The following is a 25708-nucleotide window of genomic DNA, read 5'->3' on the forward strand; positions in this document are numbered from 1 at the left end:
ATTGCATGTACAGCTTGTTAACTCTATGGGATGAAAAGATCAGGTTACAATCAAACACAGCTTGAAAACCACCCAGAGAAAAAGCAAGAGAAAGAGAGATGGTTTTATTCTAGTCATAGAGACCTTCATTATACAGAAATGAGAGTTTATTTCATCCAATAAACAAGAGTGACAGGTAGATCACAAACTGCATCACAGCTACTACCAGCACTGAGACAGTTCACCCACAAGTCTGGGGTAATACAATAACCCAACTGCACACAGCAGAGAATTGAACAATCAGCTCAAAAACTCAACATTGGGATTTGGTTAACTTTTTGGATGTGTGTGTATATATATATGTATATAGATATTCTTTTCCTACTTAAGTATTTCCTAAAATTCACATGGAAGCACAAATGGCTTTTAACACCTGGACATATATAGATTTTTCATCTTATATATATATTTATAGATATTTATAACAGTAAAGATATGTTTCTCATTACTACAATATACTTGTTTAACTCCTTTAAGCAGCTGGGAAGGAAAAAAAAAAAAACCCAAACAAAAAAAAAACCCCAAAAACAGTTTCACTACAATCACATCTGATATGTGTGTGTCACAAATTACAAACAAAACAAGCCATGTGTGAGATTGGAGTCAGACCATTCCAGGACAGAACAGCTAAGAGGCAGGCAAAGAGTCTCAGAGGGAGCAGGCCTACATGTCAAATGGTGGTTTTGGGCTCTCCGGGCGGGCGGGACTGGCCTTACCCGGCCGGCTGGAGGTTAGAGACAAGAAAAACAAAGAAAAAGGAAAAGGGAAAGGGAAGGAGAAGGAGGAGAAGTAGTAAAACAATAGTTAAAATACAGAAAGGAACTGGCATCAGAACAATAGAGGATCCACAACAGAAATTTAGAGTAATAGCACTGAAACGAGAGAACTTCAACAGCAATCAGGCCTGGAGGACAGCCTGCACCACAGGTGGTTCATTTAGCTCTGGTAGAGACATGACATCTGAGATGTACAGGTTGATATATTTTTTAATTCTCAAGTCTTTTTTTTTAAATACATGTAGCATGAAAAGTAAAAACCAAACCTTAAGATGAGTTGTGATCAACAATGGTTACAAGTTTCCCCAAACACGTACCATCCACATGCAAGAAAAGGCTACAGAAGAAGTCACCACAGTACCCCAAAAACACTGAAAGGTGTGCTTAGTTCAGAGCAGAAATATTTTCAACAAAACACCACACAGCAAACTCCCTGAAACATTTGGCTGTCCGTTTGCAAGGGGGGAGCAGTGTGTCTATTCCCCTCGCCCTGCTGGGTTCAGGAAAGTCAGCCAAAAACGGTGATGCAGGACAACTGCTGGCAGAGCCAGCGTGCCCCCAGCAGGAGTGGCCTGGCTCCAGGAGCCGAGGCTGAGCAGGTGCTGAGCTCCCTGCACGCTGAGGGGTGTGCACGATCTCAGACTGGGCTGATCCATTGACTCCCCCCTCCGCTGATCTCCCTGCCTCACTTTGATATGAAGTTGATTGCACTGTTCCCAACGTGAAATTTTTGCACCTTAGAAGTCAAGCTAATACACAGGACATTTAATCTGTTCCTAACGGGTGTCATGTGTTTTGACAGCATATTTTTGCTAAGCCACGCTTTTGTCTTTAACTACAAGGAAAGAAAACAGCTACAGCTCAGTCCTGGGTGCTACAGTGCTACAGCTAACTGGTGCAGGCAGGACACTTATCCAGGCTAGACTAGGCAGGTGGAATTACTGGACGGACAGCCACCACTTGGACCTAAGGACGTCCCTGTGGCTGATCTCTCCAAGGAGCCTGTGTACTTCAGGGATCCATGCCACTGAATGAAGGCTACTCTATGCTCACAAAGCAGTACAGGACGCACGAGCGAAGACGAAGAGCTCAATCACTAGGCTAGAGTTTTACGACACACCGGGGAGGGGTGGTGGGAGGCAGGGGGGTGGGATGGATGAGAGGAGTGACTGTGGCTGTGGAAGGGAGGGTGGAATGGGGAAGCCACCAGCACGGCACTCGTCGCCAGCTGCCTACAGCCTCAAGTTATAAATCTAAGAGGGACGGTTCAGCCGGTCGGATTATGGTAGGTCGAGTAGGTGAGGCGGGGCCCCTTCTGCTGTGAAAAAGCAGGAAACAAAAACAAGAGAACACACACTGTGGTTAGCACAGCAATTGCAGTCACAACCACACATGCTTCTCCACTTCGCCTGAGCCAGCAAAAGAATCCAACCTGAGGCACAAACCCCCAGAGTGCAGCTCCACAAAGGAGGAGGCTTCTCGGCCTCGCACTGGCCCTTCTGCACAGCACAGATCAGCAGTAGAACAACCCCCTGGACTGCCAGTTTTGCTTCCCTCTGAAATTTGGAAGTGCAGAGATTTACTGCCAGTAAGTACCCTGGCTCTGGGATGAGTGGAGAAGCATGGACAACAGTGAGCTCCTGAATCAAGCACATGACAGTCACACAGCATGGATGGGGTCCTCTGAGACGCGCTGCTGCCAGAGGCTCTTGGCTGGTTTGGAGGAGCACCTTCTACCCCTGCCCTCAAACTACTGCAAGCCTGAGATTCCCTGTTCTGACATGAGACTGATCTTGGATGTCAGGGGCAAGCTCACAGCTTTCAGTTTTCCAGCTCTGGCACAGAGCAAATGCAGCTTCTACTTCTCAATAAAAGGAACTTTGGCTACATCTCCATTCTGTTCCAACTCTTGCTGATACTTTAGCTACATAAATGGGCAGCAACTTAAGTGTTTGCCCTCTCCATGGATTAAGTGTTCTAGAATCTCCTTCCTGTAAGGGACTGGGGAAAAAAAAAAGCCACAACAAAAACATAGAAGACAACACCCCTGGCATGGCTCTCAGCTCATTACCTGAAATACCACTTCAGTCTCACACTACAGGCTGTAAGAAAGCTATAAATAAAAATGTGTTCTGTAAGACTGAGTCCAATCTGTGCTTTTCCTTTAAAGTATGCTCCCTGCAGTGTCTGCGACCTCAACTGCATTTTGCTAATGTTTCATTAAGATAAATAAATTGTTCAGTACCAAGCCAGGGTAGTTTTAAGGTCCAAACTGACTGAAATGCAAAGAGCAAAGCCAACAGCATGTAGACCAAATGGAGGGGAAGCCCTTGCACTGATCACCAGGTGTGACAGAATTAATGCCTCAATAATTCCACACTGACAAGATTTAGATTACAGAGAATCAACTCAATGCTAGAAATGAGGATATTTGTACCAGTAGTCTGTAGTCACACTGGCACTAGAGGAGTTACACTCCTATAAATCAGGGCAAGTTCCCTCATTTAGCAAATAAACCAGAGCAACTCTCCAGTCCTGCTTATTAAACCTCAGCAGAACTTACTGCTCCAGATATATCAAGCCTCAGAGCTTCATGACATGTGGGATCTGCACATTATCTCTAACGGGGGCTCATGGTGTAAATGCAACCACACCGACCTTTGGTGGCTTCTGCTGTCACTGGAACAGCAACAGCACCTGAATTAAAACCCTAGAGAACTTCAGTTCAACATTTAGTGAGATGCTGTTGCATCATCATGTTAGAAGGCATGTTTTGAGAAGATGAAAGGACTGTTTGCATTTCAGGAGTTTGCACAGGTTGTGCTAAAAGCCTCTGAGTGCTCACATGAAAAAGATGCTTGAAGCCACCAGAGTATGTAAAGTGTTCTGGCAGGAGCGGCCACCTGACCCTAGCAGGATAAATAAGGCTGAAAGGAGCACAAGTAATTCACAGGTAGATGGTCTGCTTTTTTGTCATGTACTGAGATTGATTTTTGCAGACTTACTTCTCTCAGCATTCAAAGCATTTGAAAGTGTGGGGCTACTTTTTAAACTTGTAGGCTATTTCTGTTGAGGTTTTCTGGAGATGCTTGCAGAATCTGCCTGTAAGGTAGAAAAGGCTGAAAACTGTTTACTAGCACTAAAAGGGGTAGAGAAGTCTCTCAGGCAACATTTACCCCCAAAATTCTGCTTCAGTCAGACTACATTGCTAGTCAAGCCTTTTTGTATCACTGAAAAGTCACTTTTCTCGGTCAGGACAAGGAACAAAGTTTTGCTCACAGGGAAGCCTGTGGCTGTCTCCAGTACATAAGAAGGAAGACCTGAGCCCTGGCAGGAGCCCAGGCAGATGAGTTCCAGTGACTGTCACATCCTTTGAAGTCAGTCTTTCAGGCCATATCCAGAGAGAACACTGAGCTAATCCTATCTCAGAACCACTGGGCTAATAGGGAATTCTTTTGATAAGGACCTAACAGAGGTGGGAAAATATTGTGTTTATTCCCTTGGACTGCAAAAGGTTTTGGGTATAATTTTTAAAATAACTTGGTGGGGTTTTTTGGTTTTAATTTTTATTTCCTTGGTGCTCTTTATGCCAGATTAAAAACAGAATGCCCCATAACAGCGAGTCCCAGAATGGGGTACAGACAACAGTAAGGCTCCTTCCCAAGGTTGCTCACCCAGGATGCATGTTTCCAGGGCTGCCAGGGATGTCTGCAGTAGGCAGAATATGGGAGGAAAGTGCTGATTGCTCCAACACCTCTGCAGTGTGTCATCAGTGAGGAGGGTTGACGATGACGTCCTCAGAGATGTCAGTCATGAGCAATCACTGCAATGTGGCACCTCTCAGCTCTAGCTGCAGTTCTGTGCAGCAGTAACAGACACCATCTACTGCAAGATGGGGGCTGGCTGAGACCCCCTGCCCCAGAACAGGGGCTTGCACTTCTGCTGCTCCTATTAAAGTAGGATTTCAGCATGTGCTCCTCGCCCCCAGATCTCTCTGCCACAATCAGCAGCAAGGGAATCTGCAGGAGCTGCTGCTTCTCCACTCCTCTGTCATGAAACAACATCCACAGAGAAAGGGAGAAGGAGCCCAGAAAATCCACACCTGCCCTGTTTTGCTCTCTGTACCTCTTTGTCAATAAGGGCTGGAGGTTCCCAAGAAAAGGACCCAGGAGAATTTGCTGATGTCCCTCTCCACACGCCCACTGACATTAACAGGATGAGCAGTACACAGCACAAACCCACACCCTGCTACATCCCTGAACCACTACAATGCTGCAAAATGCAGGGAGAGAGAGGGCAGGGAAATGGGCAGGAGCTCAGGGCAGAGTGTTTGAGGGACACAGATCACTCTTCCTCTTGCAGGGGCAGGAGGCAGAGGAGAGAAAGCAGTTTGAATGGAAGCAGAAGAGTAACCTAGAAGGTAAAAGGTCAAGGGGAGAACAAACAAAGGGAGTTCACATCTATCTGATGATGGGACACAAGGATAAAAGGGAACATTCAATGTCAGAGTTACCCTGCACTCAGACATGGAAGTCCTGATATTAATGACCCAAACTCCTCTTGACTTCCATGAGCACTAGGGATACAGTGAGGATGGGAGCACTTCTCCAGCCAGACATTAGAATATAAGAAGAGGAGTCTGAACTATCAGCTCCCCAAGTCTCTGTCTTGATCCTAACAGAGCTGACAGATCAAATCAAAGCAGAGTTTATTCAGCTGATCTTACAGTCAGTGTGGATATAAGCCAAATGAAAGACACAGAGTTTAGACCTTGTTGCCAGAGCTCATTCCCCATCCCACCTTCTCTGTTTAGAAGCAGAGAAAGGGTCCTCCAGACCTTAAATCAGGTACTGGAGCTTTCCCAGCTCCTGCAGCTCAAGCAGCTGCTCTGGCTCTGATCAGCCAGTTTTTCTGTTCAAGACTCCTCCCTTTATGAGATCCTGGCAGAGGTGGTTCATCAGACAAGGGACTCTGTTACTAACACAAGAACTGGGCAGCAGAGGAGAGCTGCAGAGCAGTGCTGGAGGATGGGGACACAGTGACTCATGCATCGCAGCGAGAGTGCGAAACCTACCGTGGCTGCCAGTCCTCAGGGGTCACTGATAGTGATTCTGAAAGACAACATGAAATCAACATGGCAGTTCAGACAGTTCAAGGCAGAGGCCACACAGACTGTCAGGAAGGTGGAACAGATACACAAGTGCTTGCACAGACACAGTCACACATCCCCCTCCAAACACAGCATGAGTAGGGGGACTGCAAACACACAGAAAACACTCAGCCTCATCTCTGCACACATGCAGACCCTGCTGTGCACAGGAGTGCATCAAACCCCATCCATCTGCCCACACACCTACAGGCTGTTGCTCACTCACCCAAGCTCCTCACACATCCAGGCTGACGTTCACAGCAGTGTCATACCCAGGTTTCAGCACCCACCAGCTGGGCACAGTAGCTGGGCTTGTCTCTCACTGAGGGCTCCAATCTTCTGACCAAATTAAATGTTTAAGAAAGAGCTCAGGAAAGAGGGAGATAACATGCAGTCCTGAGCACTACCTAAAACGGCACAAAGCAGGTGGAGGCTTTTCTGAAGGCCATAAATCATGAAATCAGCTACTCTGACCTGAATAATTCAGGTCATAGAGCTGTGAGACCTTATCATAGAATGGTTTGGGTTGGAAGGGACCTTAAAGATCATCTAGTTCCAACTCCTGGCCATGGGCATGGACATCAGCCACTAAATCACTAAGGAGGTAATTTGTCCCTTGAAACTTTGTGTCCAAGAACCCTTTGGGAGCTCCAGTGATGTGTCCCCATTGTAGTGACCAGCACAGTAGCCAGTGAGAACCATCCCTGCCAGGAGGTAACCTCAGACCCATGCCCTTGTGATACCAAAGAATGGAGAACACATTAATGCCTTCAACACATTTTTCCAATGGTTGAGTCATTTGCACTGAAACTTTTTTAATTCTCCTTCAAGCTCTTCTACCTACAAGTTCTATCAAAGTATTTTAAACTAAAGAGCCTAAATACATGGGGAAACCTTCACAGATTTCTTTCCCAGGTCAATTCCTAAATGCAGTCCATTTCACACTGATAAGATCTTGGATGGTTTGTAACTTTCAGCTCCCAAAATTATGTATTTGTCTACATGGACTTCCACAGTAAACTGAATAAATGCTGAGCACAGAAGCAGGATGGTAAGTCTTAAGTGTCCTTAATTATATGCAGGAAAACCTTTCTGTGCAAAAAAATGTACCATGTGGTGATTACATGTGAAAATGTGTTTATATACTTATGTTTATGAAAAAGGAGTTAGCATGACACTTGTGTAAGTTCATCATTCATAAAATCAGATGCTCAAACCAGAGGCACAAAACTACCAAACTTCTACACAGGCATCAAAGAGCACACAAAGCACACCCAGCCACCACCACCCATTAGGGTTCACTCCACACCAGCAACTCCTCCAGCAAAGCCCACTCGTGCTGAACACGAGAGCTTTGTTCTCTCACACACCACACAGCCCGGTTAGCAAGGGAAAGATGGGCATTAAAAAAGCAACAATGGAGATGGCATTCGTTCACCCATGGCAGAAGGACCCGAGTCCAAGTGCTAGCAGGGAACATTCTTATTCTATATACAGGAGAGGAAGAGAAAGAGTCCCTTGTCATTGGAAATTCTCCATTCATCAGTGAACTCAAATGACAAGCTGGTATCAGGATCCGGAGGAGTCTATGAACAACTGGAAGAATCAGAGAGGGGGATCAGAGAATGAGCATCACACTTCACAGCTTCTGGAATTACATTCTCAACTCCAGATCAGGGCAGTCAGTAGCATGCAATCCAACCTACCATTTCTCCTAAACCAAGGGGTTGATCAGTCAAGCATGAAATTCTTTCCTCCTCTGCTCCAGTGCTCTTTTCCTACCTTTCCCTAAACCCTTGTACTCATGCAAAAGGCAGAAAAGCCATTAAGATAGGCTATGACAGATCTCTTTATAAAAAGGCCAATTCATTTCAGCCCATTTGGGGAATCCTATCACGATGGCCAGGTATATAGAATATTTTTCATGAGTGAAGAAATGAAATTGAGTGAAAGGAGGAAGATGGAGACATAAAGAAGCATAAATATACTGAAAACAAAACCACAAAGTAACAGTATATGGAAAGGCAGGGCCACAAGAAGCAGGAGCCAAAATACACAGTAGAAGCATGCTGACATCCATAGGTGCCTCCACGGTCTCCAGGGCAACCTGAGGTATGTGAGGACAAGTTACTGTGGGAGCTGCATCAAGGTGCATAGGAAGGACTGGGGCAAAGGCACCAAGAAAGTAAAACCATTTGCATACACCAGAGTCAGGAACTGGTCTACAAAGCTGTCTGGACTCATCCACCTCTGGGCTGGCTGCAGCCTGGCAGAGAACACTTCCCTCCGAACAGGCAGCACCAAATATGAGCTGGGCACTATCACAGGAGGAGTACTGAACCCACTCTGCCATGCACCATCCCCAACCATTGATAGGCTTGGTATTTCCACAGAAAATGGCAAAGTTTCAGACCTGTGCCACCAGCACCCACTGGAGAGGGGTTTTCCACAAGGGAAGTGTTCCCTCTGTCATGTCGCCAGGAAGCTTCTGGTTGTGTTTGCTCTTTACACTGCAATTACCTCCTCTTCCTCAAGGGAAACTAAGTACCCAATATAAAAGCATTCCTGGTTCCAGGCTGCTTCCCAAGTCCTGTTCAGGAACACATACTCAGCTGCACAGGATAATCCCTTATTACTATGTTGAAGTGTGTCTGAAGTGACTGAACAGGAAAGGAAATGAGTTTCCTAATGGGAAAGCAAAGCTGTGTGATTTGAACCCTCTAGACTGGAAAATGCTGAAGTTGATTACACAAGCAACAAAACTGCCTAAGAATTCATTTTCCTGCCAGTGATCCTGTGATACTCTCCTAGCCAGAAAGCAACTGAACCACTCTGAAGGTTTTCCAACTCACCTTGAAGAACTCTGGGCCAAGAGAAAAGGGGCAACTTCAGACTTTGGGGAGCCCTACACAGAGGGGAATCTCACCCCAGTCCTGTGATTTATCTGGTGACTACAGGCATTGGTAAAATTGCTGTAAACCTTGGGTTCAAGGTTTTCTCCCACATTCTTTATAGAGGCTTGTAGAGAAAAACAGCTGCTCCTGTTTCTGAGAGCTGCCTTGGCATTGCCTCATCCATACAATGGAATCTCAGAGGACAATGATGCTCCTGCCTCTGGATCCAATTCAAATATCCAAAGGCTCTACCCACACCATGCACTCCATTCTCCTCCCATGGCCGTGGCAGGCCAAGTGCGGCCAAGGCTCCAACCCAGAACCAGAACATACTCCACCTGCATGGAGCAGCGTTTCAGGACTTACCTGGGAACACCAGGAGGAGCGCGATTAGGCCGAGAAGGAACCTGAGGTGGGGGCCCGAAGGGATCAGGAGAGGCACCTGGCCTGGAGGGCACAGGGGGGGCACCACCCAGTGTGGACCCACCAGCAGGAGGTGGCCCAGGAGCTGGTCCGCGAGACCCAGGTCTGGCGGGGGGCACTGCAGGAGCTCTCCTCTGCGGCGTGGGGCTGGATGTGGGGGACCTGCCAAACAAACAAAGGCATTCAACTGCAGCAACAGCTCTGGGATCCCTATGTCACCACAGGCACCACTCTGCCTTCAGTGTTTCTCTCTTTAGCTTCACATGACTTTACACACCACCCTTTGGCTTTCAAGGACCACACCAGGCTGCTTTCAAAGCTACGTCAGCCCCATCCAACCCAAGGGTTTAGAACACCTGTAAAGATGTCCTAGGAGCCTGCCAGCAGAAACACCCAGGACTCTTCATCCACAGGAAGAAGAGGAGGACTCCCTGTGTCAGCGGGAGGCCCCAGCAAGGCACTGAAGAGGCGTCAGGCAGGTCTGCGGGGCTCTCCCCCTGAGCCTCTGGTACCTGCGTCCGGACGGTACGCTCTGCACCTGCAGCCAAGAGTCGTCCACCGGTGGGGGCATGGGGGTGCTGATGGTGCTGGTGTTGATGTCCCCGATGATGTTGAGGGCCTCTTTCAGGGCGTGGTACATGCGCAGCATTTCGTCGCGTCGCTGGGCCTGCTCCGCCGACTCCTCCATCAGCGTGTTCTGGTCACCACAGGAGTACAGGTTTGCCAGCAGCTCCGAGTGGATGAAGTCCTTGGTCTGTGAGTGAGCAGAGAGAGGGAATCAGTTTTCACCATCTTTCCCCAAAACACTCTATTCTCTTCCCACCTCTTCCTTCCAAGCTGCCTTCTGCTTTTCTTCATTCTTTTCCTCCCTCCCTAATTTTCTCCTTTCTGCCTCTCCCACCTGCACTGACCACAGTGAGATAAGTACATTGTTTATCATGAGGTGCATGATTGTCTTCGGCATGAGGTCTCTGATGGTTTTGTTGACAATTGCCATGTAGGAATCCACCAGGTTCCTGATCGTTTCCACTTGTCTCTCCAGCTGAGGATCCATGGAGTGCATGAAACTATCTCCTCCATTCTCCTCTGCTTCACTGGCCTGCAGAAAAAAAGGAAAAACATTGGTTCTTCAAATGTAACATAAAAATGGCTTCTCATGACAGATAAGAGAAGAGCAGAAGGGAACAGGCAGGAAGCGCATGCAATAAAATTTATTTAAACTTACATTTTGAGCTGTGATTGTCTGTAGCTATGATATTTTATGAAAAATCCTCTGCTAGGATTTTTCCCCTCCTGAGGAGCTGAGGGCCTCAGGAAAGAAATGTAAAAAATAACTTTCTGCTGCTGTGGAATGTAACAGGTGCATCTGTGATTGGTGCATGTTGGTTGTTTCTAATTAAGAGCCAATTACAGATGCAGCTGCATTAGACTCTGAGAGTCACAAGATTTTGTTATGCATTCTATTCTTGTTCTTTTGTAGCCTTCTGATGATTTTTTCTCTCTGTTCTTTTAGTATAGTTTTAATGTAGCATTTTAATATAATATATATCGTAAGACAATAAATCAGCCTTCTGAGAAAATGGAGTCAAGCCTCATGTCTCCACACATGGGGAGATCCCAACAATTGTCAATGCACAACTCAGTTTGTACAGATTTCTCCAGCTCAGAACTGAGAAATTCTAGCAATAAAGCTGCTCCCTTAGTAGAAAGTTATTAAGAAACGGTGAAAGGCAACAGGGACTCCTGACACATGTTCAGAGGTTATGGCTCTGGAGCATCTCAAAGCTGCATTATTACTTTTTAATGTTTACAGCTTACTGAAAGGTTCTTCCTTTGATCTGGGTTTTCCATGACCAGAGCCAGTTAAAACCAAGAATCATTCACCATAAATTAAGTCTCACAGGCTCTCTGCCATGCTGCATCTTTGTCCTCATTATACAAATGAGAAAACAGATACAGAGAAGTGAAACAACTGCTCCTCTCAGGCTGACCACAAGTAGATGGAATAAACTAGAAAAGTTTCCTATCACTTTAACTGCAACTCCTGCATCCTAAGTTATAATTATCTTTTCTTTCACACCAAGCAGATCAATCTCCTCCTGCTTGCCTGAAGTACATTGTTTATTCTGTATACCTGGACTGTGCTGTTCGACAGCAAGCTATCTCCAAGGCTCCTCCATTTGGCATCAATTTCAAACCATTGAAGCATGAAAGAACTGCTGCCTTCCTCAATGTTTATTTAAAAAAAAAAAAAAAAAAAAAAAAAAAAAAAAAAAAACCCATCCAAACTTGACTGTATAATGAACTATCTTTGTTTTAAACAGCCCTAGTCTGAACAATTTGCCATGTAGGAAATGGCTTCTCTTTTGTTTTTGGGCACAAAATATATGAGAAAGGGCAAATTCTTTTGTTCATTCGAGCTTTTGCTGAGAAGATCTTATATAATGAAGGAATGTAAGGTCTCAGTGTGTAACAAAGTAAAGGAAGTGGATGTCAAACAGGACAACTTAAAAAAAAAGTGAGGAAAAAAAACCCCAAAAATAAGCTTGCACCAAGATTTAGAAGTCATACAAAAAGGGAGGAATAAAAAGAAAAAAGGAAAACTCAAACCAAGAACAGAAACAGACAGTGGGAATCCAGCAGAGGGTACAAAGAGGGAGAAGAAGCAAATGCCTCTCAGGAAATTGTGACAAAAGGAGAAAAAAAAAATTGAGAGAGCTATCTGGTGAGAGCCCCAGGAGGCAACACAGGCAGAGGGGTCAGACTTACTTTGTCCTTGTCCTGGCAGGTCAGTTTGAGCATACATGGAAAAAATTAAAACAAAAAGGGACAAAAAATAAAAAATAACTTTTAGTTGGTCTCAGAATTTGGAGAAGGTCCCATAATAGCACTGACAAGCAAAAGACCAATCCCACTAAAAATACATCCGTACCTCTATTACCCTGGAAGGGGAACAAGTGAACTGTTTAGCTAAACTGAAAAGTGGGATGCTCTGCAGAGGAAACCATCTTGTTAGCAACAAAGGACAGCTTTCTTACCTTCAGGGGCCACTGCCATTCCTTACAGGGCTTTTGAGACAGGGCCAGGGTTCCCATGTCACACCTCTCCCCTTGCACAGCAATAGCTGGCCAGTGGCCACTGTGCTTAAGAGGTCCAGACTGGTTCAAAGCTAATCTGAAGTCACGTCACTGTTAAAGCCCAGTGCCTAACTCTCTTTTTAAAATCTCTTATCAGTTTGTTAGGAAATGCTTTAAGGCAAAACCAGCAATATTCAAGTGTAACAGGACAGATGAATGCAAGAAATCTATTAGAAGCAACAAATACAAACAGAAAAGCAATTATCACTTTTCTAATAGGAAAACTATTTATAGCAGCTTCCTCTCACAGAGGAACAGGAAAGGCTTTGAACAGAAACAAATACCACAATTGTCTAGAAGATACTTTTAAAGCACAAAATAATGCTGACAATAAGTGCTGTGGGACAAGGGGAAGAGAAGAGATAAGAGTTGTTGCTAAAGGAGCATATTAGAGTATCCACAAAAGCAAAAGAATAATTCAAAGAACATCCCTCCATAATTAGTTGGAGGAAGGAAAGGGAGAACAACTGCTAAGTCAGGAAGCTCCTAATAAGGCTGTACAGAGTTACCAAAAAGGAATAGTGCCTTTGCTCAGTGGATACCATACCAGTTAGTAGTCACAGTAGTTACCCTTATATTGTGAATTTAACATCCACAAAACAAGACAGCTAGAGGGATTTATCAAGGCAGTCTTTTCCTACTTTATCTTCTCTTTGAAGCTGCCAGTTACTTTATCTCAAGATTCCCTAATGGAAGCAACAGAAAGATTCTCAGCTCTGGAAAGACAAAACCTTCACAGACTTATTTTTAACACAAGAAGATGGAGCTATCCCTCTCAAGACACATGCTGTGCTCCTCCTTATCCCATTATTAGGGCTGTCACTTACCCCAACACGCTCTGGGTAGACTCCTGCACGAAGGAAGGAAGCCTTCCAGCTGTCCACCTCCTCCTGGGTCTCACAGGCCAGCTCCAGCTGCCGGTAGTCCTTGTAAACATTCCTGGCAGGAAGACACATATTTTATTATTCTCTCTCCCAACTCAGAGATCTGCCCATATTTGACAAAGATATCAATGACTAGGGAATCCTCCTGTCATTTTAAGACAGAGACACTTGGTCCCTTGCTAGGAACCTCATGATGACTCTGCAAAAGGAAAGTTTTTTTTTTATCTGTTTGACTGTTCTCAAATCAGTTGTATATTTCAACAAGAACTGAAAAATACTCCCTTTTCAATTCTGCTTGCTGCTGGATTCTTCCACCTCTCCCAGGTCCTATGGATTTCCCTAGTCACTCACCAAGATTTATCAAGTTTCACTGTTCTCAAATCAGTTGTATATTTCAACAAGAACTGAAAAATACTCCCTTTTCAATTCTGCTTGCTGCTGGATTCTTCCACCTCTCCCAGGTCCTATGGATTTCCCTAGTCACTCACCAAGAACACTGATTATAAATATATATCCCAGCCACAGGGAGACTGAGGCAACCACACCAAAAGGTTGAAGGGGTAAGTTCACACCACAAGCCATGCACTGGCATACAAAAGGAAAATTATACATATCTGTAAGATCAGAAGGAATCAAGTTAAGTCCTCCCATCTCCTTCAGAAGTGGCTGTCCTGAAAGGACACTCACATCTTTCCTGGACAGCTATCCTAACTCATCCTTACTCTGTTACATAAATCCTGTCCCTAGCTCCAGCAGCTTGCTGTGCTGAGATGGGAGCATACCTCTGTTCAGTGTTGAAAAGAGCAAAGATGTGCTTGCTGGACATGAACCCCTTCTCCACATCTCGCAGTTTCAGGTTATCCACTGGTAACATGTACTTCTTCTCCTTCTCCTGAAAAGGGAATGAGGAACAAGTCACTCCCTGCTCCAGGGGCACCTCTGCTCTGCCAGCATGGAGTACCAGCAAAAGGGCCCCACATCAACAGGAGCCATTCTCAGACCCAGGTCCTCTGTTTCCTTGAGTCTGTGAGAAAAGGGGAAAGCTGGAAACAAGAGTTTGTCCTTCCCAACTGCTTTTGTGATGTGGCCCAACAACCGTGTCCCATTAACTCCTCCAGGACCAGGCACCAGCACAGCAATGTCCAACTGCCCCAGATTGTGCTCAGCACTGTGGTCCCACTCTTCTTAGCAAAGGGGCCAATCCAGGCCCAATCCAGAGCAAAGGGGTCAATCCAGAAAAAGCCAGGGATGTAACAGAGAAGCTGGTTTGATACAGAAGTGTCACTAAACCTTGATGTTAAATATTATGTTAAAGATCTGGTTTATATATATATATATATATATGTGTGTGTGTGTGTGTGTGTGTATATATCTGTTTGGGTTTTTTTCAATTTAAAGAAGCATGATTGAATAAATTTTGAGAAGCTGGTTTGATACACAAGTGTCACTAAACCTTGATGTTAAATATTATGTTAAAGATCTGGTTTATATATATATATATATATATATATATATATATATATATATATATATATATATATATATATATATATATATATATATATATATATATATATATATATATATATATATGTGTGTGTGTGTGTGTGTGTGTATATCTCAAATTTACCTCTTCAGAAAACCTGACTTGCTGATTTTGTTACTTAACCCTGTCACTGTCCTAGTCCTACACTCTATTAGTTACTGTGAACCCTTCACCCTCATTAAAAAACCCATCAAAACTTGATCTTAACTTTTACATTTGCATTCAGAAACTAAGTCAGAAGTTATAACCCCTGCTTAGTCTCAAATCTGGATCTACAGCAAATTAATAGAACCTAATTCGGTTTAAGGCCCTCATTTGGAGCATCCTTTTCCAGCAGGGAATTATACCCCAGCATAACAAGAGAGGGAGCCCTCACACTGGTCTCCAAAAGGCAGAATGCAGCTATCCAAGACTAAGCCAAACCCAGAGCATACTCCTATGTGCAAAGCGAGCATGTGAGACTGTCCCCTTGTGAGATCTTGTGTGTTTGTAGACTTTTCTTGGCTAGAAACAACATGATCACTCTCGGGGGAAACAGGATGGAAAACAAAAATGGGCAGTGAGGAGAGATCCTGAAGGGCTGACCAGGAAGGGAAGGGGAGGGCAGAGGAGCAGGTAAAAGTGACAAAGCTTCTGAGCTCTAACACCCAGACAATTGCAAGTCCAGCCTAACATCCTCTTAAGCTTCAGCCAAACTGGTTTGAGTTTGCTAAGGATACCAGCACCTCACAGTACTGATATATTCCAAAGACAAAACCATACCAGTTCACTACAATTCATATGCAATGAGAATATCCCAAAAAACAGCACCTAGAAAACAGAAGAGATCTCTTGGGCTGCTGCCAGACTCCCTTTCAAAGATGCCAGGCCATGAAAATATGAGAATTCTTCCAAGCAAATTTCCCTGGACTTTCTAATACTGCTGATCAGTTTTAATTAGATGTGGGCAGGCATTTTTCTAATGGGATATCTGTCAGCCACATGCTGGTCTCAGAGCTACTCAGACTAATTCAGATTCTGTTCTGTGAGCCACAAAGAACTTGCAGTTTTCTATTACTCTGGTTTATCATTATGCTGTCTTAGGCTGAACTAGTGACCTGAAGAGAACAACACCAACTGCTGAGTCCCTGGCTGAGTCAGACCATCCCCACTGCAGCCTGATTTAACTGGAAGTCCCTGCATTCACTCCACAGTCCCTGGGCTAGTAAAAAAACCCCACCAACCACCCTCTACACATTCCCCCCAAAAAACACCCCAAATAACCCAACAAAAACTCAAAATCATCAAAACAAAACAAAAAACAAACAAACAAAAAACAAAAACACCCCAAAAAAACCCAATAAAACCCCAAACAAAAAACCCACAAACAAAAAAACCCAAACCACCAAAAAAAAAAAAAAAAAGAACCACTCAACAAAATAAAACAAAAATTGCTGATGTTAACAATGTCTGAGGAAAACCTTCTGCATTAGACCCACATAATTTCATAGAAATTCTGCAATGGTGTTCATTCTTCAGGAAAAAAAAGTCAAAAAGTAAGGGAATTCCATGCCCACATAATTCCATAGAAGTTCTGCAGTGGTGTCATTCTTCAGGAAAAAAAGTCAAAAAGTAAGGGAATTCCATGTCCCTGATATGGAAACAACATGCTGTTTGCCAGAGTTTCAACTTTCACCCTTTCCAAGCTCTCACATAAATGCTGCCACGTGATCAAGACAGCACTATCTCCACATGCTGATCTTGCCACAGACAACAGAAGACAAAATATCCGTGTGCCAGCACAACTTATCAGTCCTTGACGTGGAGGTAGCAAGAGCAGTCAAGTGGAGGACATGGGGACAAGGCAAGGAGCCCCCAAGCCAGGCAAGCTGCAAGGAGCCCCTGCTGTTCCCCATCTCCCTACACCTCCCCCTTCCCAGTCCCCCACTTCAGCCTTTCCAGCTTCTCAGTTTTCAACCCAGCCTGTTTTATATCAACAATCTGACTTCATTTCCTGAATGTAGAGACAGGAAAGTGTGGAATGAGCTGCCAAGGGCTGAGCCTCTCAAAACTTTGGCTGAGCACTCTGCCCATACGTTAGCAATCTGGCAGGGTGTGCTATGGCTGAGCAGCATCCTGGCCAAGAGGGGAAAAGGGCTTCTCTCTCTCTAGCTTTGCAGACTTGGAGTCAGGAGGAAGAGCCAGGACACATAGAAATGGGAAAGCAGTTTGTGAAATCCTATATTTAAAGTCCTCAATATGATCCCAAGAGGCTTATGTCACTCATATAGCCCTTCATCAATAAGGAAAAAAAAAAAAATCGGGCAAAACTGACCCTCAGTAGCAGAGTATGTGTTATATAAAAATGATCCCAAGAGGCTTATGTCGCTCATATAGCCCTTCATCAATAAGGAGAAGGAAAAAAAAAAATCGGGCAAAACTGACCCTCAGTAGCAGAGTATGTGTTATATAAAATGTGCTGGCTGGCTGTGAGCTCATCTGTAGAGCCTTGAGGCAAAGGGGAGGTGTGGCAGAGGCCCCCAGACTGCACAAAACAGAAGATGGTGCTCAGTGTTGCTTTGGGAATATTGTAGGCACAGGGTAACCTCCCCTCATCAGGGCTGCTGCTCCCCACAGGAGTCTCAGCCTGCATGGAGAGCTGCAGAAAGAGATGACTGCAAGCTCCTTGCAGAGGCAGGAGAAGTGCCAGAGGATTACTCCCCCGCCCCCAGCACAGTGCAGAATACAGCCATATGGCTCTGTACTCTGCATCTACCAGGGAAAGAAAATACACATGGCCAGGAAGCCGACCAGGATCCATGAGCCATTCCAGCTGTGGGGTGGCAAGCACAATAACTGCAGGAAAAAAGTGATGCTGCAGTTGCAGCCTGATGTTCCAATGCCCTTTATTATTGCTACACATCTCCTTATGGTGGCTAAATCCTAGAGATGGGTTTTGGCCAGATATAGCAACAATTTGCACTATCACCTGAATTATTTGTTGCTAAACTGTAGGTTATGAGCTACCAGAAGTTCACTGAATTCAGCAGGCAGCAAGCCAGCCTGACTCCAAGCATTCCCCTCCATTCACCTGGACTGCTTCAGCAGCAAAGGAGATTTTCCTGCGCTTGGATACATGCAAAATGAAGCTGACAGATGCATGTGTGGGCTCCCTAAGGTTGGAAATTGGCACTCACCGCAAAAGAAAGCAATTGGCAGAATTATCAGATCTCAGTTTGCATTTGGAGCATAAATAAACTAATTAAAGGTTTCCCTGTAGCTGTTATGACAAACACCTTCTTCTGCACAGAGACAAGGGTCTGTGGATATGGGAGAAGACATTGTCATTGTTTTAATTGGGGGCTGTGTGAAATTAGGAGAAATTAATCTTGCTTTAAACCTCTTAATCTCCTTTCCCTCCTGTAAGATGTAAAGTATTACAGGTAAACAAACCTGCCCCAGAGATGCCTGGAGTTTCAGTAAAATTGTTTCTGTTAAACACATGCACAGCATTTTGGGAATTCCAGTAATGAAACTCTACTCCCATGGAGAAACATTAACATCATAATTTATAGTAAACACACTGCATGAATACATGCACACTAAAAGATTATTAGGAAAAAGCCTCTGAAAAACAGTTTGGAATATTTGAAAGCAAGTGAGCTGAGCTTTTCAAGCTGAACCAACCACTCCACTCCCCCAAACAAGATGTTACCAACTGCTTTCTGCTTCTTGTCTTCGCAAGTAAAAGATGTGAGATGCGATTCCTCCAGGAAGCCCTGGTCATCCCACTACATACACACATCTTGAGACCATCTTTCCAAGACAGAGCCCACCTGTGTCACTTTTGGCCTCAGAGCATAATTTATAGGAATGATTCCACCCCCAAGCTGCAGAGCAGCTGTAATGGCTTGTTGACATCAGAAAGCTGCCTTGGTTTAAGTTTAACTTAAACAACACGTCCTAAGATTTTAAGCTGATTTTGTTCAAAAGCTCTGTAGATGCTAGACCTGGACTCATGATTAATCACAACCATTACTGTTGGCTTAGTAAGCATGGCAATGGTAATTAACTCACCTCCACTAAAGTAAAGATTTTTATTCACATCAGCTGAAATAATGAGCAGATTTAAACCTGCAGCCAATTGCAACCCTAGGAAGCCATCAGGGGGTTTATGAGGAAGCACAGGCAGAAACCTGAGTTGCTTGAGACTATAGTGCCCAAAACTCGACTGTCACGACCCCTCTAATGTCACTGCAATGCTCACCAGCCTTCACAAAGGACAAGCAGGCACTTTTCCCTGCCCCTGTCCTTGTGCCAGGGCAGGGATGAACCATCCCAGGGTATCTGACTTGCTTTGCTAAGGTAAAGCACAACACAGACACACACCAAGTGTTTCACACCCCTGAGAGAGGGTAGGTTACACCTCCCCCAGTGCCAAGATGGGAGTTCCAAGTGTTCACATTTTTGGTCACAAATCTTAACCATCCACACCAGGAGAAGGAATCCTGGAAGGGAGACACGTGAATGAAGTCCTCTTTATCCCTGCAGCACAGGGAGAGGGAGCAAATCGTGTGGGCAGGGACTAACATCTGGAATCGCTAGATGAGAGCCAGGCGTCACAGAAAGCGACAGCATTCCTCAAGTTTCCATGCAGGGTAGGGAACCTTCCTTTCCCCCGCGCAACCCCATCCGTCAGCCGCTCACTTCCTGCCAAACTCTGCCTTCCCAGCAGCCAGCAAGCTCCTCCCTCGAGTCTAGTTAGCCTTCCACTGCCACGTCAAGTGAGGCAGAAGGACAGAAGGGAAGCAAGAAGGGAGGGAGCAAAAACCAGAAGAGGGAGGGAGGCTCAGCAATGCCAGGGCGTAGTGGGGGGAGAGAAAGAAGGGATGTGGATTGCTCCTGCAGCAGCCAGAGGTGAGCTGCAAGGGCAGCTGGCCAAGGTTGCCTTCTGCAACCCTGTCCAAGGACCTTCTGGAGGGCTTGGAAGCAAAGGCTGGTTCTGTTTGAGCTTCGCTCTGGACCCGCTGATCTTCAGGACAGGAGATGAGGGTGCATGGGGCCTGAGGATCCTCCCACACAGCTCCATGGGGAAGAAAAGGAGTTGAATGAAGCAACAAGTTCTGCACACCTGGGTGACAGCCAAGACTTCACAGCATTTCCTCCTCAAACTGCAGTAATCGATTTTTTTTTTTCTCTTTCTAAAAAGGTGCAGCATCTCCCAGGTGGAATCCAGGTACCAGCCTGACACCAGCACTGGAAGAGGAAGGTTGGAGACTTGCTCCAAATTGGAAACATGCAGGGAGCAGCAGCATTTCTTCTCCCCCAGCTGCCAGAGGAGGATGTTTTTCCAATCAGGACTTGGACTTTCGTTCACCCCATCTCTGCCCCGCACAACCCCATCCCAAAAGCAGGGAGGGGAGAGGACTAATGAGCTGCTGATTGCCGGAGAGCAGATCGCAGAGGCTCCACTCCGTCTGCCCAGTGTTCAGACTACCTGTTCAGGACTACGAGATTGTACAGTAGTCTGCACATTGGTTAGGCTGTGCTGGGATACACCACACACTGCCAGTGCTGCACGGGGACGGCAACACCTGCACGGCAGAGGGACATGCTTGGAGAGGGTGGGCTCTGGGGATGGCTGCATGCAGAGGTCACTCATATCTCAGCCTGGGAGGGTCTAACCCTTTGGAGCCATGCCTGATCATCACTTCTACCTGCCTGCTCACCAGCCTACTCACAACCCTCTTATTTCTGCTCTGTCTCATTCCATTCTTATTTCTTTCAGTTTCGTGTGCTTGTCCCAAGGTAGCTGTGTTCAGGATGGCTTGTGTTTCACATGCTAAGCTTTGCCATAAATGCAGAAATAAACACACAGGCCTGTCAGAGTCACAACTGTGGTGTGCTTTGCTACCTGAGAAGGCAGGTTCAAGCACAGAAAGGTGACTGGAGAAAGGGGAATTCCTACTGTAAAGAATATTGGTCATAATACAAAGAAAAACCCACAAGGGATTCAAAGTTGGAGGTTTGGATGCTCTGGATGTTGTGTTTGCTTTGATGTTTGTCTGCCAGAGGAAGAAGAGAAAATGAGTGAAAGCATAAATGAGGACTGATAAAAACTGAGTAAGATTATGAGAAAACACACAAGTGAAAAAAGATTAAGTGCATGAATGAAAAGGCTCCACAGAGAATGTAAAGAACATGAACTTTTTCCAGAGAGCACCTGAGAGCAGCATGAGAGCAGGAGAGGAACCACCTTAGAGCAGACTGCTCTTACGCTCTTTAAAACAAGCTGGATGCAAAAACTTGACTGTAGCCAACTCATCACAGCAAACTTCTGATGACTGGGGGAATTTGAGCAAAGAAAAAGGATTTCTACCACCTGATCTGGGTCTCAAGGACATGGATTGGGGAGTAGAAGGGGCCAGAGAAGAGGGAAGTGCATGTGTACAGTGGGGGGACAGTCTCTACTGATTCATGTGTTTATTTGTAATCTAGAATTGGGTAAGAGACATTGACAGGTACAGAACACACAGCTATTTAGTGCCTGTCACTCCCCCAGGACAGGAATATGTTTCAAGCAAAAGAGAAGGCATGAAGACAGAGAAGAAGCTCAACAAAAACTGATGCATCAGGAATCAACATGATCTGTAAGGAATATAAAACACCTGCATGCACCTGAAGTACCTGAAACTCTGCAGCCATCCCTCCTTGTGCACACACAGGTCTGAAATGCAGTGACATTGCATGCAACACGTGCATACCCCAAAGCCAATAAGGTCATTCTTCTAATGTGGGCACCCATTCACACAAGACCCAAATTTCTAGTACATGATTTACCTGAGTAAGGACAAAAGGTTCCATCTGTACTGCACATTCACACAAATTCCCAAATGAAGCAACAGATATATCCATCCACCCAGCTGTGCAAACACTCCAGCACACAGTGGCACACAGGCACTCCAGAAGGAACAGTTACCCTGCAGAGCAGGGTGTGAGCTTCACTGGCAGGAACCACAGAGCACAGTGCTCATTCCATCCTGCCTACAAGGTCCCTGTCACCAGCAGCTCTCTCCAAGCTCACAGACCATCTTTTCCAGCAGGCAGGAAAGTCCTGCACAGAGCACTGTGCATTTCATAAGGGATCTGGGCAGGAGGAGTATTCAAATCAAATTTTTGTATCATGTCCACTGTGGTGCTTGCTGAGCAGCCAGTGTGCTCTGATGCTGTGCTGCTGCTCCACTGGGATGCTATGGCCTCCCTGAGCAAGGAAACCTCACTCTGTACTGCCTGCAGCCAGAGCAGGCTCCTCCCCACCTCTCCTTCCCACTGCTGGCCTGCAGCATGATCCCACAGGGTTCAGGAGATGCAGGTACCTCAGGAGGGTCGCCAGGGCCTGGGAGGCCAAGCTTTCTGTGGGGCCACTCTCCATGGGGCCAGTGTTGGACTTATTGAAAGGAGACAGGAAGAAAAACAGAGAACCCAGAGCACACACACATGCTCTTGGCAGCAAGGCAGAGTGGGGAGCCAACTTTCCACCCCCGCTTGGCCCACTCTTTCCTTCCCCTCCCATTCCCTAGCACACTCCTTCAGGCCCCTCCAGAGCATCAACAGCCATATATCCCTGCTAACATGTAATGCTGGGCCCTTTAAGACATTTTAAGCTTCAGTTCCTTTCTTCAGAGGCAGAGAAAAAACAAGCCAGTGCTGCGGAAAGACTGGTATTTCACTAATGGGGTCCAGATGTCTTCATTCCACAGACACTGGGTCCTGGCTTGTGGGACAGGGCAGGGAGAGGCAGTGTCCCCAATCCTCCTGGCCCCAGAGGTGCTGGCCTAGCCTTCACCCTCACCCCACCACACACCATTCACCCTGCTCCTTCCCCCACCAGCACCCACAGCTCTGCTACCAGCACTTCCATCCACAAAAGGCAGATTCAGCTTTCTCCTTGTTCCCTCTGGAAAGCAGCCAGAGCACAGGGGAACTAGGACAAGAGAGCCCACAAAACTGCAGGGTGGGGCAGACACAGCCTCCCCCTTCCTTCCAGAGCTGAAGCAAAGAAAGACCATGGTGTAAGAACCTCTCAAAACACATGAGACTGTTTCAGGAGCTGAAGAGGATGTGAGTTCTCCTGAACTGGTGAAGGAGAGCTCTGTAACAGACATGTAAAAATCCCCTGTCTGACAGGGGACCATGCACTGTGAGCAGCTCTTGGGTGTTGAGTCAGCTCCATGCAGGACTGAGGTTTGGGATGGGAATGCCCATGCTCAAGGCTCTCCCAGCTGTCCATCAAATGCACCAACTTTTAGCCCGATTCAATATTTGAGTCCAGGCAGACGTTGCTTCCTTTCTCCCTCACAAAAGCCAGTGATCAAGGAGTTGAACTTGGGGAGGAAGCAAATAAAACACACACTTCCCTTTCCCCCCTGCTCCCACTCAGTTGAAAACAAAGGCTCCTTTCTCAGAGGCAGCTCAGACCTCATTGGTGCTGGTTCTCTGTGTTTAAGGGACAGGGGCTGGCAGGGAACTGTTTTCATTAGGCAGCTCTGCAGAAGGGAAATGGTGCAGACCTCCAGTTGCTATCAACCCCCAAGGCTGCCCTCCCTCAGGAGGGGAGGGAGGTCCAATCCCCATCCCAGACAACTGGAATCTATCAACAGTTCATACATCCCCACTGCAGACCGCCCTCCCTCCCACTCCCTGGGGGAAGAACAGGGAATTCTGATCATCTCTGTAATACAGATGCAGCAGCTGGCTTTGATTAAACTACTTGATGTTTATAACCACTCGACCTGCATATGAAGCCCAGAGGAGAGGGAAGCCTCCCCAAGCATCTCTGAACACAAAGAGCAGGGGTCTTACAGCAGAGACACACTGATTTAGAGAAAGCCATTTCAATGCCTGGTTCTTTAATTAGGAAATTGCTGCCTGCTCATCCATAGCAGCACAGCAGTCATCTCCATACAGAAAGCAATATTTAGAGGCTGATTCATCACTGTATTTGTCATCATTTCTACCTGCTGAGAAGGAAACAGGCCCACTGATAGCAACAAGACAAGAATCCAGTCCTGGCTGCAGCTCCCAGACACAATAGTGAGTGCCTCAGAACACCTGAGGGACACAAACCACAATAAGAGGCAGAGAAGTTTCTTCATTTGCAATCAGAAACCCTAATCAACTCAGAGCTTACAACTACATCATACCAGACATTTTTCATCTCCCAGCACATTGAGGGGACTAAACCTTTCAATCACATCCTTACCAGAACCATCCAGCTAGTCTTTCTATTTTCAAAGTAATCAAAAGGGACAATTATCTACCTTTGTCTTGCACAGGAAGCAAGATGCTGTTGACAGTGATTTCAGCTGGAACAATTCTGTCTGCTTATAACAATTCCCACTGAAGCAGAAACACATCACAGAATATTACCAGAATTGCTAATATTCAAGATGATCAAGCAACTCTAGAGAGTAGGTCCATGTTCCTAACAGTGATATTCCACACATCACTGTACTTCTGATCAGCAGAACTCTGACCATTTACAACTCAAACAACTTTAAATATAACATTTAAAATATGTTATATTTATATTGGCATGCTCAATATAGAATCAGTAAAAAGACATTCCTACTTTGCATGTTTAAGAGCTGGACCTGAGAGAGAATAACTAATTTACTTGAAGTCAGAAGGAGTCAGCACCTGAGCTAGAGCTTCAGGTCCACAGCTCCTGTCACTTTGCTCTGAGAGAGCTTTTTTCTTGGAACCAGGAGATGCATGAAATCACTGCCACGTGCCTTCAGAAAACTCACTGTTGCCCCACAAATGCCTGAAAGTCCAGATCTTGGAACTAACCCATTACACCCTTGATGATCACAGCTGCCACAGCAAAACGAATAAAGGTCAAATTCATTCCAAATGCCTGTCAACTTCCCACTAAGCCAGAACTTCAAGCATAAATATTACATAAATATTACTCCTTGTGCGTCAAACAAGCCACATTCACATCAATTCTGAAATGCTCAGCAGTACTGAGGCCATGGGGAGCCTGGCCCAAGGATAGTTTCAGCTTGTCACAAGCTGCAGAAAACACTCAGAAGATACATCTCAAATAACCAGTGACCTGAAGTGCTGGTCCTCATCAGATGCCCGAGACTCAAGCAGCAGAGCTGAGCTACTCACCTCATCATCCTTGTACCAGGAGAGGTTCTCCGCTGTCAGGACAAACCAGTACTCCTTGGAGCCACCCTTCATGATCCCAATGTTGTTGATGGTGAGCCAGCCTTTCCGGATCACCTGAGGGGGTAGAAGCAGTGAGCATTAACAAGGACAATCATTCCTGGCCTTAGGTGACAGAGGAGGGATCCAAGGGTATCCCTACATGCAAAGTAGTACGGAAAGACAAGGAACATGGTGCTCTCTGCTGCTGCCAGAAGAGCCCCAATTTCAACTGGCCAGTGGAGGTCCTTGCCCCAAAAGGGCCAGGAATAGCATAAAAAGGAGGCAGGAAGGAACCTGGCAGTGCTGTGCATTATACCCTCTGCCAAGAGGAAAGAGATACAGAAAGAACTACATCAGGAGTGCCTTGGACACTGGCACAACCTACAAGCACCAAATCACAGCAAAACACCCAGAAAAGGCCACACCTAGAGAAAACCAGGACACCAGCACACCTTTCTGCATGTGTAGAGTGCTTCACTCAACTCAGGGTAGAGGGAACTAGTTCAGGACACAGCCAAGCACCCCAGAAAGAATTGAGTTTAGTGAAAAGAACTCACTAAGGATAACAGAACAAAATGGTGCATCTGGAATTAGTACCCTGGACTTCAGCATACCCAGGTATTTGGGCAGTCATATCAACAGATTAAACTTCAAGTTCCTAGA

General features: G+C 45.8%; 1 protein-coding gene across 13 annotated transcripts in view; it reads right to left on the reverse strand.

The window, feature by feature from the left end:
• Positions 1–90: 90 nt before the first annotated feature.
• The window catches only part of DNM1 (dynamin 1), a 66765-nt gene continuing 41147 nt past the window's right edge, over positions 91–25708 (reverse strand). For 4 of the 13 annotated variants that reach the window (XM_041406559.1, XM_041406554.1, XM_041406556.1 and 1 more), the window contains 8 exons: positions 25007–25120; positions 14085–14194; positions 13246–13357; positions 12051–12062; positions 10210–10380; positions 9794–10035; positions 9225–9443; positions 91–2133 (listed from right to left, as the gene is read on the reverse strand). In XM_041406559.1, the coding sequence (XP_041262493.1) occupies positions 2061–2133; positions 9225–9443; positions 9794–10035; positions 10210–10380; positions 12051–12062; positions 13246–13357; positions 14085–14194; positions 25007–25120 (1053 nt within the window). In that variant the 3' untranslated portion in view covers positions 91–2060. The remainder of the gene's footprint in view (positions 2134–9224; positions 9444–9793; positions 10036–10209; positions 10381–12050; positions 12063–13245; positions 13358–14084; positions 14195–25006; positions 25121–25708) is intronic. The other 9 variants (XM_041406558.1, XM_041406557.1, XM_041406561.1 and 6 more) reach the window with 6 other exon arrangements.

Source organism: Onychostruthus taczanowskii, unplaced genomic scaffold, assembly GCF_017590055.1.
Source record: "Onychostruthus taczanowskii isolate IOZ18803 unplaced genomic scaffold, ASM1759005v1 scaffold25, whole genome shotgun sequence".
In the NCBI taxonomy this organism is placed as follows: domain Eukaryota; kingdom Metazoa; phylum Chordata; class Aves; order Passeriformes; family Passeridae; genus Onychostruthus; species Onychostruthus taczanowskii.